General features: G+C 34.8%; 1 protein-coding gene across 1 annotated transcript in view; it reads right to left on the reverse strand.

The window, feature by feature from the left end:
* Positions 1 to 204: 204 nt before the first annotated feature.
* The window catches only part of LOC125657812 (protein mono-ADP-ribosyltransferase PARP14-like), a 50,750-nt gene continuing 35,023 nt past the window's right edge, over positions 205 to 15,931 (reverse strand). The window contains exons 19-23 of the mRNA XM_056150140.1: positions 13,909 to 14,111; positions 9,043 to 9,457; positions 7,293 to 7,441; positions 3,572 to 3,749; positions 205 to 1,003 (exon numbers count right to left, since the gene is read on the reverse strand). Coding sequence (XP_056006115.1) covers positions 720 to 1,003; positions 3,572 to 3,749; positions 7,293 to 7,441; positions 9,043 to 9,457; positions 13,909 to 14,111 — 1,229 coding nt within the window. The 3' untranslated portion in view covers positions 205 to 719. The remainder of the gene's footprint in view (positions 1,004 to 3,571; positions 3,750 to 7,292; positions 7,442 to 9,042; positions 9,458 to 13,908; positions 14,112 to 15,931) is intronic.

The raw sequence follows: 15,931 nt of genomic DNA on the forward strand, positions 1-15,931 counted from the left end.
TTGTAGGAGTAAGCATCCCCTCTTGACCGGTGAAACTCGCTGTCAGCCCTCTATCTTGATCATGTAAGCAAAGTAATCCGTAGTCAAATCAGTATGGATAGAACGGCCTGACAATAGGTGTGAAACACGTCAGACAGAAAGTGTAATAAAATTTAAACGGGTGCTACATTGTAGTAAATTTGTCCTGAAGAACAAACCAAAAACATCAATTCAAATTGTTTAATGCCATAATATCTGTATACTGAAATCAATAATAACTACAAGTACAACCATGATTTAAAAAAATATGCAAAGTTAAAATCAATATTGATATCTTGAGTTAGGCCTAACTTTAACTGATAGTTAACCTCCGGTTAATGCTATTATGTAAATGTATGAGTCAATGGCAAGTCAACCATCAGTGAAAGTTGACTCATCTTTGTACAATTGTGGCCTGTACATATTTATCTTCATTCAACAGAAATCAATTAGCAGGCATACTGGTTCACAATTGTCTTCATACAACAGACATCTCAAGTATCCTGGTAAATACAGTATTATTCTATTCCAAGAATTTCAGGCTATATTTCAACACAAAATTTAAAAACTGAAATGTTACATCGGGAAAAAGGGACAAATGTAAAAACACTCGGTCACTGAAAAGTAATTACATGTAAATACTTCAGTCACTGAAAAGTAATAAAGTACTTTGGTCACTAAAATGTAATTAAATACTCCGGTCACTGAAAAGTAATTAAGTACTCCGGGTATGCCTGCGTGTCGTTAAATATTACAAAAATTCCTGGACTCCCTGGATTATCGACGGCGGAGTCGTACAGAATGTGATTTGATTGAGGTTTGTTGTAGGGTACTTTCATGCCCTGCCTTGACTGACAGAACTCCCCAGTCAGCACTCGGCACTGATACATTCTTTTGTTACCATTGGCGTCCCTAGGGCTGTATGTATCTCGTGCTGAATAATGTGCATTGACAGCAAAATAAACTCCATCTCCATGTACCACAGCTGAAACAATGAAAAGCAAACTTCATGAGTGCATTTCCAACATCAAGTACCAATAAGTTTTATAAGTTGATTGATTGATTGATTGATTGATGTTTTCCGCCACACTCAACAATTTTTTTAGCTATCTGGTGGCGCCCAGTTTTTATTGGTGGAAGAAAGAACCCAGATACAATGTACCTGGGAAGAGACCACCGACCTTCCGAAAGCAAACTGGGAAACTTTCTCACTTACCAGCGTGAGCGGGACTCGAACCCATACCAACAGAGGTGAGTGGCCGTGTGATTTTGACCGCGATTTTATAAGTAACTGGAATCTTAATAAACTATGATGGCATATTTCTGCCAACCTCTTGTCTGACATTTAAGGAGGAATATCACACCAGAGAAATATGATATGGCTGTAGGTAACATTAAAGATGGATATAAGATTTATATGCCAGGGTACATAACGTCTGTGGGTATTAGAGCGGCTCATATGCTACATTGCTCACTTACATAGTTTAAAAACTTCATCCTGGCTCCAGGAGTGAACAAACAACTCTATACTAAACAAGGATACTTGCATATCAATTTGAGTAACTGCGCCTACTGCTATTTTTAATAAGAAGATTTTCAAATAATTTTCGACATATGTACCAATATGAAAATATAAGCCCCTATTGTCACCTTGTCCAGGATCTAGAAATCACATGGAAATGATCCGCTTTTAAAAGTACTCTGAAAATGATATTAAAAATATGCTGGAGTTCCCCATTGACAATATCTTTGTAGCCTTTGGTGATCAGGTCTTCCAACGGTCTGTTAAAATTCCCATGGGCATAAATTGTGCTCCTTTGTTAGCTGATCTGTTTTTGTATTCTTATGAGGCAGAATTTATTCAAAAGCTTTTACATGTATTGAGAAGAAAAAACTTGACATTTAGATGTATCGATGACGTTTTATCTGTCAACAATACTAATTTTCATTCATGTCATTCCATATATACATCCTAGTGAACTCAAAATAAAAGAGACTAGAGAGGCTCTCAGATTTGTTTCATATTTGGATATTTTATTGATCACAGATGTCAATAGCAAACTAACAAACAACTTTATGACAAATGAGATGACTTCGGCTTCTCCATCGTCAACTTCTTATATTTCTGTAGCAATATTCCATTATCACCTGCACATGGTGTTTATGTCTAAACTGATTAGATTTGCAAGAGCATGTTCTGCGTATGATCAGGTTTTAAATCAAGGCAGGCCACTAACAAATAAGTTAATGTTACAGGGGTTTCAACAGTCCTATCAAAACATATTAGCATCTTGCAAAATGGCATTTGATCCGCCTATACAATTAAACATGGTAAATATAATGCAGCTGATGTAAACAGTGCATTGTGACATTATAATTAACTTTACTGTTATGAACAACAAAAATTACAAGGTGTCAAATAATATCTAAGTGTGTTCAATATGACTGATTGTAAAGTAAATAAAATTCAGGAATATACAGTAGTTGTTACTGTTGTGCCAGGTTTTTTTAAAGCACATATAATGAATATTTTCGGTTTTTCCAAATGTATTGGCTGAAAATAATCCACTTATTTTTAAATTGCTGTCATGGAAATTTACATTGCTTTGCGTAATTACACATAGTTGAAAAAAAAGTACCGACATCACTGCCACACACATATTCAATATTTATATATTATTGAATTATGCAACAAGCAATACATTGCTTTTCATACTGCTTATGTTTTTACTTTGATAGAGAAAGTTGATACTGAAATATTTCATGTTTTACCATCACAGTCTGTATCAGCATGAAATGCTGAAGTGACCTGCATATTCAAATTCATTTAAAAGCATGTAATTCTCTCCTCTACATGTGTAACTATTTGAGCTCGCTGCGCTCACTTAAACAAGTAAACACTCCAATGCACTGAGACATGTTCAATAAACAGTTGCATTCAAATACAAGTTTAGTTTAATGGTGTATGCTGATTAACAGAGCAAATGTATTTTGTTTTCTTTTTAGCTCACCCAAGCTGAAAGCTCAAGTGAGCTTTTCTGATCACTCGTTGTCCATCATCCGTCTGTCTGTCCATCTGTAAACTTTTCACATTTACGACTTCTCCAGAACCACAGGCTAATTTCAACCAAACTTGGCAAAATGCATCTTTGGGTAAAGGGCTTTCAAGTTTGTTCTAATGAAAGCCCATGCTCCTTCAAAGGGGATATAAACACAAAAATGCAAAAATAGGGTGGGGTCATTTAAAAATCTTCTCAAGAACCACTGGGCCAGAAGAGCTGAAATTTACATGAAAGCTTCCTGACATAGTGCAGAATCAAGTTTGTTAAAACCATGCACCACAAGGGTAGATTAGAGCCACAATAGGGAATCAAAGTTTTCCACACAAATATACAAGGAAAATCTTTAAAAATCTTCTCAAGAACCATTGGGCCAGACAGACAGACGATGGACAATGGGTGATAAGAAAAGCTAAAGACTAAACTATATTTTTTTTAAAAAAATCAAAATTGACAGAAAGTCCTATTGCTAAAATTTGATTTAGACAAAATACCATTTTTTCCACAGTAACTCCTGTTAAATCCATAGGTATTAATACTGGCCACAGCATCACTCCCTGTGCCATGCCACAATGTCATCTCATTTGTTGTACCAGAAGGATTTTGTTTCTCCATTAACTTGAGCTTTGCCTCATATTGTTGTAAGAGCATCCTATTTTGTATTCTTTCAATCTAAAAAGAATTATTCAACAATAATAATGTAACAAATGTTTGCTATAGAAGATGTCAAGACTGTAGCTAAATATTCAGATAGGTGAAGAAAAAGTAGTACGAATAACTAAACTGACTTTTAAGAATACTCCCTAAAATGACTTGCTATGTACCAGTATCTGAATTGTCAAAGCATCAGAGTACTTTTATTTCATTGAAGACGTGCATTGAAATAATGTTTGGTTTCAACAATCTTGATTGAAGTCAGCATTTCGCAAATTCTATGGTCGTTACAATGATCTAGTTCGTCAATACAACCTATCATTGTGTCAATTATGCTGTCTGACGTGTTTCATACCGATTGTTAGGCCGTTCTTAACACACTGATTTTGTCTACGGATAACTCTGTTTATCTGATCAGGATATAGGGCTCACAGCGGGTGTGACCGGTTGACAGGGGATGCTTACTCCTCCTAGGCACCTGATCCCACCTCTGGTGTGTTCAGGGGTCCGTGTTTGCCCAACTATCTATTTTGTATTGCTTATAGAAGTTATAAGATTGATCACTGTTAGTTATCTTCACCTTTATAGGAGTTATAAGATTGATCACTGTTCGTTATCTTCACCTTTATAGGAGTTATAAGATTGATCACTGTTCGTTATCTTCACCTTTATAGGAGTTATAAGATTGATAACTGTTCGTTATCTTCACCTTTATAGGAGTTATAAGATTGATCATTGTTCGTTATCTTCACCTTTATAGGAGTTATAAGATTGATAACTGTTCGTTATCTTCACCTTTATAGGAGTTATAAGATTGATACCTGTTCGTTATCTTCACCTTTCATACTTTTGATTGGTTGTATATTGCTTTAATATCAAGCCTGACAATCTTTCACTCATATGGAGGCATCACCATTGCTGGTGAAGGACTGCAAAATTTAGGCCTATGCCGGCGCTTACCACCTTTGGGAAGGGAGGGATCTTTCACGTGCCACACCTTCTATGAATGGAACCTCGGTTTTTGCATCTCATACGAAGGACCACCTCATGTAATTGCCTGTTATGACAAGCAAGGGGTGCTCAGGACCTATTCTAACCTAGATCCCCACTCAACAATACTTTTGATGTTGATTATATCATAATAATTTTTCTTGTGTAACATTCAGTAATTCAGTAATTCTAATGTTTGGTTTTCAGCTTACACGTTGTAGCACAGGGAAATTTAGATCAGGAGATATCAAAAATTCAACATTTCTGATTTAATGGTGTTGTTTAATCTAAATTGTTAATCGCATCAGTTATCTTTTGTGAGTAACAACACAAATATTTAATAAATTTATGATACCCAATACTTTCCATTTCCTCCTCAAAAGAGTTATCTCTCTTTGACCCAGAGAGACATTGTGAGAGTTGCATTACAAAGGCTAGAAGTAATAGGCAACATTTTTCACAATGTAGGATGAGTTATCATCCCCTGTATGGTCCATAATTTATGGTGCCATCATAAGGAATAGACGGAAAATTTACTGTATCTGATTATAATTTCCCTAGAAAATGTAAGTTCAGGAATTTTTGTAAGATCTAAAGTAATTCCACCCTTCTGTGACGTCATAACATTTTGCAAAATCATTGATTTATCTAGATTTATCATTGATAGGAGCATAAATTTTATACTTATAAGAAGAATCAATTATATTGAATCCAAGGGCAATAACTCTGTTCAGTTCAGTTATTTCTTTATCAAGTCCATTATGTGATAAATCTACTTTATTTTTTACAGACATTTTGCATATTTTTGTAAAGAAACAGTTTCATGAAATTGTTTTGAATACTATTATATCGTTATGAACAGTTTTTGTGAAATCTAAATATGTCTCGTGTCTCATGTTTTAAAAAGTGTGATGACCTATATATTTTCTGTGATAATCTAATAGTTTTAACTCTAATGAATAGAACTAAGTACATTTTCTATACTTTTATCAGATAATAATGCTAGCATGGAGTTACCTTAAGTGTATGACTGAACAAGAGTACCGCCAACGATACATAATATGCCTGTGAAAAGCTAATACAGGGCGTTTTTCTTACACCATGATTTGTAGACCTTGGCTTCAGGTAATACCAGCAATCATTAAGGTGTGAATACTTTCTTTGCATCGTAAAAACAGACAAATCATGTACTCTCTATATAATATTTTCACTTGACATAAAATGTATGTGTACCAAGTTTGATAGTCTTAGCCCAAATGGTTCGGTCTGTATCCTGCTACTATGAAATTGGACCTTTGACCTTGAGAAACACTAGGCATCCTCCACTTGACATAAGGTGTATGTGAACCCAGTTCGGTCTGTAAACTGACTACAAGGTTCTTCTACTAAGTAATACTGCAACCTTGACATTTGACCTTGAAAAACAATAGACATATTCCACTAATCATGGTGATCAAATGTACCAAGTTGCAATATCCTGGAGCTTATAGTTAGGTCTGTATCCTGCCTGTAAGGTTTTCCTACTAAGTAATACTATGACCTTGATCTTTGACTTTTAAAAACAATAAGCATCTTCCTCTCATCAAGGTGATTAAATATACCAAGTTGTATTATCCTGGAGCTTACAGTTCGGTTTGTATCCTGCCCACAAAGTCCTTCTATTTAGTGATACTATGACCTTGACTTTGACTTCTGACCTTGAAAAACAATAGGCATCTTCCTCTCATCAAGATGATCAAATATACAAAGTTGTAAAATCCTGGAGCTTATGGTTTGGACAGACGGACATACAGACAGATGATGCAATACCACAATATGTCCCGTCTTCGACAGGCATATAAAAACTGATTCAGCATCTCTAGTGTAATCGAATGAATGACAAATCAGTGTACAGGATTGTGTATCTTTGCATCAAATTTCATCAGAATGTAATCAGACTTGTGAAAGGAAATGCATTTTGTTTACAGACATGTGAACAACTTGCCAATGCATTAAGGTCTTTTTATTATCTTTCACAATATGTAATTTCATTGAACAAATATCCAGTGGGGATCCAGGTTAGAACCCCTTGCTTGTGTAAGAGACAATTAAATAGGGTGGACTTTCAGAAGAGACCGCAAAAACCCAGGTCCCGTGTCACAGCAGGTGTGGCACGATAAAGATTCCTCACTGCTCAAAGGCCATAGGTGCTGAGCATAGTCCTAAATTTTGGAGCCCTTCACTGGCAATGGTGATGTCTCCATATGTCATTGAGTGAAAAATTCTGGAGTGGAACGTTTAACAATATACAACCAACTATTGAACTAATAGATAAACTTTAAAGTCATAAAAGTTTAATTGAAAATTACAACACACTTATGGTCCTGGTTCATCCCAAGATTCTGTGGCTCTGTTCACAAAAAATCCTAAAACTACAGTAAAATCTTTGTCTCTGCCTTATACTCAACTGAGTAAAATAGCAAGTTTTATTACCTACACTGTATGTGTATACTTATTTTACTGGCTTTAAATTTATAATCTTAATCATAAGATGTTTTGTGTGAAAAGGGCTGTTGCTTTACTTGATCTTACCTTAACTATTGTGTGTGATGAACCTGTTCCAATGATAAAGCTTTGATAGACTTTTTTATATTCTGCACTGCTAGAAGGTACAGTAATCACAGCCACATTGTCTTTGGCATCCATTGTTGTCCAGGTGACTGGCTGCTCAAAAGCAGACTCTACAATACATGTAAAATCATCTTTCAGAATAAGTCATTTATTATATTGACTGAGGAGTGCAGGGAAACAACCTGCAATATCACCTGCAGCAGTGGCTGACAGCACCCTCGGATAGCCATGTCGAGTGTGATATAACATGGGCACTGGATAGATCAGATGATTGATTACAAACACAAAGAAATGGTTTACATTTTGAAAACCTGTTAAAACTTTGGATATAATCAGAGTATGTGATTTCCAAAGATAAAGCACAACCAATTAATACAGTCATTCTGAAATACAGTAAAACATGCTTATAACAAACACGTTTACAACAAATTCACACTTATTGTGAAGTAATATTTATTTCCCTTTGAGAAGGAAATAACAAATATTGTATTGTAAATAACGAAGTTTGGTTATAACAAATTGTTTTTCGCTGGCCTGGAGGTTCACTATAACCCTATTTTACTGTATTTTAAACTTACCATTTACACATTTAAAGCGATCTGCACTGAGAAAGAGAAAAATTAAAGACCTACATTTTAAACATACATGTAATTCTTCTTACTGCAAAAGGAGGGGGGGGGGGGCAATAAATATGGTATTTCCCCCCATCCAAATAAAGAAGCTGACAAATAGGCATGTCAGTTATTCTTCCATGAAAGAACTCCATTTTAATAAAAATGCTTTATAGTAATAAATGACACAGCAATTCTTCTCTTGTTTTGATGAAAATGCTTTATAGTAAGAAATGACTCAGCTATTCTTCCATAAATGAACTCTTTGTTTTGATGAAAATGCTTTATAGTAATAAACGACTGAAGTTTCTTCTATGTATTTATGCTTAAAATCAGCTGTATTTTCAAGTAGATTTGAGCTGAAAATTAAAATGGCCTTTTAAATGGACTGATTCATGATTTCCTCAAAATTCTTTTTCACTTTTAATGATTAAAATCTACTGTCTAATGTGTTTAAAAGATTTCACATAAAAAATTAAGGTTATACATTTTCACAAAAGCTCAGTTTAGAGAGTTTATAATTTGTTTTGTAAACAAAGATTGTGGTATGTTATTGTTTACGAAATTTTCAAAATAAATGGATTTCGATCTAAATTTATTATATCTTTCACATTTCAAGCATTTTGGGGCAAAACGTGTTATCTAAAAGTTAAAATTTGTGAATATGCAAAATTAAGATGCTTTATTTTACAAAATCAATATTTCACTTGTTTGTTTGTATACATAAAATGACTCGAGTCTTTGTTTACATAACTCAGATTTAAGGCTAAAATATTGCTTTTATTGTTGCATTCAGAAGGTCAAAATTTTTGCTGTCAACATTAAATGAGTTATATTTTCAATGTTTAACATCAAAAATGAAAAATATTTTTATCAAAAATCGTGAACCATATCTCTGTCATTTCAACAATGAAGATTTGATACAAAATTTTGGTTTATGATGTTCCAGACACCTTTTCCATTCAAAACTTGATTAGAATGCTGAGTACTTACTGTCAATTTTATTTTTCCTTATAACTTTAACTTTGATTAAAACGAACTTGCTGTCAATTTTATTTTTCCTTGTAACTTTCACTTTGATTAGAATGCAGAGTACTTACTGTCAATTTTATTTTTCCTTATAACTTTAACAACATCGGTCTTATCATCTTCCGGATATTCTTCATAGGTTGTCAAATTCACTATATATCTCTTTCCCTGATTGTCTCGAAAGGAAATTTCTGATTCTTGATTCCGCAGGGCCTTCTCCAACTGCATGTTAATGTCGGGGGGATATTTCTCCAACTGCTGACCTTTAGGTGTGATTTCTATAAAGCACCATTCCACCATGTCAGCCATGATTTCGGCGGCCTGCTTTTCTTGTCGGGCAGCATCTGCTTTCCTTATCACCTCATAGATCTTGTCACCGGCATGCATTACATCCTCCATTAATCCATGCACGACTATTCTACCAATTCTCGGCTCAACAGTCACATCCACATCATAAGTTTCTTTTAGCCGTTTGATTTTCATTTCCTATAAAAGGTAATGTTTCTACCTTTACATACAAAGAAGTTGTATATTTTGATGTTTACAACTGAGTAACCTTTACCATCTGATTTGGTTAAAGACTCAATTCTAAGCCACCTCCCTTAAAATTTACCTAGACAGAGATCAAAAACTTAATGCTTCTCAATCTAGTAAGAGTGGTTCGGGCCCTGACTGACAGATTTAGCCAAGTGTGTCAACTGGGTATCCGAGATTGGAAAGTTGTTGATGGCAATTAACTACACGTATATCAACCCCTTTCATCTACCACAAAGGTAAATGAGAAAGTTTCCCAGTTTACTTTCGGAAGGTCGGTGGTCTCTTCCCAGGTACATTGTATCTGGGTTCTCTCTTCCACCAATAAAAACTGGGCGCCACCAGATAACTGAAAAATTGTTGAGTGTGGCGGAAAACATCAAAACAATCAATCAATCAATCTACCACAAAGATAATTTCACAGCATTTTTTAAAATTATGAGTCGATAATTACCTGAACTAAATATTTGAATATCAGAAATAAATTCAGTGACAGCCATGTATATTGTATCCTGAAGAAAATGTCGTCAAAAATCACGGTACAACTTTCGGAAGACAAATCAGTGGCAATTTTAAGCTTAATTTATTTGAAGAAGTTCCCAAAGTAACAACACCAGCTTCTGTGCCTAATGTCCTAATTCCTCCTCAAACAGCATTAATGGAATGTCCGGATTACCTATGTTGGCCATGTGTTCTTGCAGAGAACAGTTTTGGTGGCATGATCAACCAATAACAGCATCTTGCAAGAACAGCCATTGTAGAAAAATCTTTAAAAAAACTTTTGGACAATGCTTTGCCATTAAAGGACACAACGCATGTTTCTAAACTTTTTCATTTTTTCAGCAAAATTAACTCTTTTTATGCCTAAAACTACTTTAAATGTGTTTTAAATGAAATATTTTGCGAAGTTTTTGAGGTTGAAAGCGATGAAATTCAAATCTTGCGATATGCATATTTTCAATCACTAGTTTATGCGCCATTATGTGTGACGTCATATGCGCCCTCGGGTTTGAAAACATCTAGTTCATTTCATAAACAGATTAGATTTAATCGACAAAAAACCAATGATCACGTTAACGGCTTGTAAATAATAATGCATTAACTAAGATGTATTGTGCCATGCTCGGGTGTACTAGTTGTCGGTAGAAAGGATTTAGACTGAGTATTTTTCAGTTTTTCGAAGGAAGGTACGAGAAAAAAGACGTGAATAATTTTTTTGTTGGAGCAAGAACTTTACCTTAAACAAGAGGCCCATGGGCCACATCGCTCACCTGAGTCATCTTGGTCCATATCAGAAGATTTTCCATATCTATTTGCATGTAAAACGTTAGTCCCTATTATGGCCCCAAACCTACCCCTGGAGGCCATGGTTTTTGCAAACTTGAATCTACACTATGTCAGAAAGCTTTCATGTAAATGTGAACTTCTTTGGCCCAATGGTTCTTGAGAAGATTTTTAAAGATTTTCCCTATATATTTGTATGTAAAACTTTGATCCCCTATTGTGGCCCCATCCGACCCCCGGGGGCCATGATTTTAACAATTTAGAATCTGTACTATATCAGAAAGCTTTCATATAAACCTCAGCTTTTCTGGCTTAGTGGTTCTTGGGAAGAAGATTTTTAAAGATTTTTCCTATATATTTGTATGTAAAACTTTGATCCCCTATTGTGGCCCCATCCAACCCCCGGGGGCCATGATTTTAACAATTTAGAATTTGCACTATATCAGGAAGCTTTCATATAAATGTCAGCTTTTCTGGCTCAGTGGTTCTTGAGAAGAAGATTTTTAAAGATTTTCCCTATATATTTGTATGTAAAACTTTGACCCCTTATTGTGGCCCCATTCGACCCCCGGGGGCCATGATTTTAAAAATTTAGAATCTGCATTATATAAGGAAGCTTTCATATAAATCTCAGCTTTTCTGGCTGAGTGGTTCTTGAGAAGAAGATTTTTAAAGATTTTCCCTATATATTTGTATGTAAAACTTTGATCCCCTATTGTGGCCCCATCCGACCCCCGGGGGCCATGATTTTAACAATTTAGAATCTGCATTATATAAGGAAGCTTTCATATAAATCTCAGCTTTTCTGGCTTAGTGGTTCTTGAGAAGAAGATTTTTAAAGATTTTCCCTATATATTTGTATGTAAAACTTTGATCCCCTATTGTGGCCCCATCCGACCCCCGGGGGCCATGATTTTAAAAATTTAGAATCTGCACTACCTAATAAAGCTTATCTATAAATTTCATTTTTTCTGGCCCAGTGGTTCTTGAGAAGATGTTTTAATGACCCTACCCTATTTTTACCTTTTCTTGATTATCTCCCCTTGGAAGGTGGCCTTGCCCTTTATTTTAACAATTTAGAATTCCCTTTACCTAAGGATGTTTTGTGGGAACTTTGGTTGAAATTGGCCCAGTGGTTGTTGAGAAGAAGTTGAAAATGTGAAAAGTTTACAGACGGACAGACGGACGGACGCCGGAATACGGGTGATCAGAAAAGCTCACTTGAGCTTTCAGCTCAGGTGAGTTAAAAACACACCCAGTCACCTTTTCAAACACCGCTTGGACAGAGATTCTGATAAACTGCGAGAAAATGGATATATCAAAGCTATAAGCACTTTTAGGCATATAGCATACATTCTGTTTTGCTCTTCAAATTCAATACACACTCGGATCAACTGACCTTCACCTTGTAACAACATATAGCGACGATACATAATGTATAACTTCTACCAACTGGTAGATTTACAACAACAACAAAAATAAATAAAGATACAAAATAACTGAACTTTTAATTATACAAATAATAGAATATCGAATTTCCTAACTTTAAATTGAATTATAAAATTATTTCCTTTTTGAACTCGTAGCATCTTGAGTGCGTCAGTAGGTTTTAACACCGTGCTCCCACTTCGTACTTCCTAAAGACGTGCAGATCACAATTCAAAAATAGTAATAAGATTGCTTTATCAAAATAAAATAATGTGATTACCACTTTAAATTTGAATATTTTTATTGATTTATGTGTGTGTTGTCTTTTTCTTTCTTTCCGAAATGCACGCGTGACAATAGCTTGGCATAGGGCCTAGTTGTCAACAATTTAATGTATCATAATTTGTCTAATCCAAAAATAAATCATGATTGCACTGTTTATGTTAGAAAAACAGCGCCAATTACAGATGTATAAAGGAATAACATCCCCAAACAGTTTGTAGACAGCGACCCATATCAACATTATTTACTCACAATATTGCCGATTTCGTACACGCTTTACTCGCTATATTTGGGTATTTACATCGTTATATGTGTGCACTGGTGGCGAACAGATATAAAAATTGGACAATTTGTCAACATCGATTTAAATGTTGGCCATGGTAAATAAATTAGGCCCCTAAAAGTTGAGTTTTTAATAATATCTTGCAGTACTTTCACAATCCGAAGGGCGCATGTGACGTCACTGTACCACGTGTCTACCTACCTAATTAACTTGACTTTTTGAAATCGGGGCTTAGATTTAAGTCTGTATTGTGGTTAATTATCGCAAAATTTTGGCGAACGAACTCTTAGAATCAATTACTATAAGCATGAAGAAGACAAAATGCATGTAATATTGTATACTTTGAAAACATGAGATGTGTCCTTTAAGGAGCCTGGATTGACAAACGATTCCTTGACAGAAAATTCAGAGCCATACAAACAGATATCAGACAAAAGCGATTCATAGGGACAGACCTACGGAATAAAGTGAGAAATAGTGCCTAACTGTGTAATTCGTCAGGTCAGGGAATGGTTGCCAAATCCAGCTATAACTGGGAACACCAGGAAATATAAATATATAATCTAATAATTAACAAATTCGTTATCTTCCGATGACCCATGTTCTAAAACTAATTATACATAAAATCAAATAAAACATGCAATATTTTTAGATTAAATTTATGATTCAAAGATAGATTTAATCTTATTCCTCAACCATAGACAGGTAGATTTCAAACACATTATATTTCCTGTGTATTTCTTTGTGTATAGCAATTAACACCTAGGTAGGCCCTGGTCACTCCAGGCAAAGAAAAAAATCCTTTTGGATTAAGCCCTGCCTACTTTTTCAGTAACCGTACAGTCATGAAATAAGTCTTTAATCTTCCAAATTCAGCGGAATGACTGACAAATGTGTAGTTTTACATGTAGAATCTAACACAAAGATTTAAGCTGACTGAGTGTGGGTAATTAAATTTTACATCAAATAGGCAATGTATCTGTCATATATAGCTCAATTGTTTATCATAAATGAACATGTGTTAAGTACATAGTGGTACTTATCGTACTGATGTAAACCTCTCCCTGTCTTGGAGTATCATATGTTTGTCTTAAATTAATGGATATAAAAATTATTAAATACATACCTGACTTGTGGAAAAATGTCTAATTATAGAGTCAGTAAAGACTTTATTTTTGAAATGCGACTCCATGCCAGCATCAATGCTTCGAATGGCTTTCTCGATCTGTTCATTTGTTTTGGCATAGATCACGAATGTGACTGACCGTGTGTCCTCTACGATGCGTGGATTTTTACGTGCACTATCCAAAATGTCACTCTTTTCTTTCCCTACCAATGCCAAAACAAACAATTTTTAAAACTTGGTTTTGATATGTCCTTTTACTTTCTTAACTTAGATTAAAAGTTTGATCAATCTGAGAGAGTTTACTATAGCTCTGAAATTTTATCTGTAACCCTCCATACTCCAATCAAACAAAATATAACTTTCAAAACTAAACAATTTTATTTTGATTAACCATACAATTGGTCTTTAGCAGTTTTCTTTTAATAGCTTGAAATCACGATCTAGAAATTTTTCTGAGGCCCCATGGACTTTGAATTTTCTTAAGTCCACAGGTTCACACCTGAGAATTGTAAAGAGGTCTTGAATAATTAGTTTATTTATTTAGGAATCGGAAAATATACAAGAAAATATCGTAGAAGACATACATTTAAAATGAGAAATCTTGTACAATACATAGGTACAAAGGAAAACTCTTTAAACTATTTGACATTTAAAATATGGTGGATATAATGTATACACTTTTATGCCAAGGATTACCCATGAAGGTATCAGGACAACTCGCCCCCAAGACAACTCGCCCTCAAGACAACTCGCCCCCTCATCGGGACAACTCGCCCCTAAGACAACTCGCCCTCAAGACAACTCGCCCCCTCTTCGGAACAACTCGCCCCCTCTCTTGAGATATCTCGCTCCTTCATATCATACATATAATACATGTTTACAATTGTTATTTTTGGTCTAAATCCAAGAGGTGTTTAGTAAAAATTAATGAATTTCTTATAGATAGTATATACATCACAGACAATAAGACGTGTTCACATAAACACCCGAACTTCGTGTCTTTTTATGCAAGACGACAGATTTGAGTGAAAATCCAGTGTTTGGGTTCAGTAAATTCATCATCACTTTTATGTACATGTAAAATATATAATTTCAGCGGAAACAAGTTAGCGTTTGGTATAGGGAGAGTATTAGCTTGGTCTACAGCTGACGTAGTATAATTATCAATAATATGCGTCTGTTGTTAAATCTAATTGTTTGATTTCCCCCAAGCTGTTATAAATTTACTTTAAACGTTATGAGGTACTCATCATCAGAGTTCTTTACACTTTGAAATCGTCGCGTAAAAAGAATCACCCCGCGTAAAAAGAATCACTTCAATCAGTAAAGCAAAGCCGTTATACAATTTCTAAAATGGGAATTTTATTATTTTTCAACGGGAATTAGTTGAGAAACGCATTAAAAGATAATTACATGTATCAGAATATTCATGCTTCACCTTTACACTTATGTACATTGTATACTATATCGATAAAAAAAACCAACAACAAAAAACCCTACACACACCCAAACCCCAAAATTTTCTCAGTATTGGAGACATTTAATCAATTACCTGAAGATCAGTAAATATAATTTTCCTTGCCAATTGATTTATGAAAAATATAACTTTTTCTGAAATGCAATGATAAAATCTGTGTATAATTCTATTAGAATTTACCATTCGTGTTAAAGTATGTAATAAAAAGACGTATCTTTATAGGGTTAAAAGTGTAAATAACACACACACACAACATAAAAATAAAATGTGATAATATATTTATATATAATATTGGGGGCGAGTTGTCTCAAGAGAAGGGGGCGACTTGTCCTAAGAGAGGGCGAGTTGTCCTAAGAGGGGGCGACTTGTCTTGAGGGCGAGTTGTCTTGGGGGCGAGTTGTCCAGCATTCCCCATGAAAGCCACGTGACTTATTTCCAATGGGGTCCTTTTAACCTTATAAAATGACAGACACAATATATTATAATAACAACTTTGGTAATCGAAGATCATGATTTTATTCAGAATGCAGGAGATAAGAAGCAGAG

This window comes from Ostrea edulis, chromosome 9 (assembly GCF_947568905.1).
Source record: "Ostrea edulis chromosome 9, xbOstEdul1.1, whole genome shotgun sequence".
Lineage (NCBI taxonomy): Eukaryota > Metazoa > Mollusca > Bivalvia > Ostreida > Ostreidae > Ostrea > Ostrea edulis.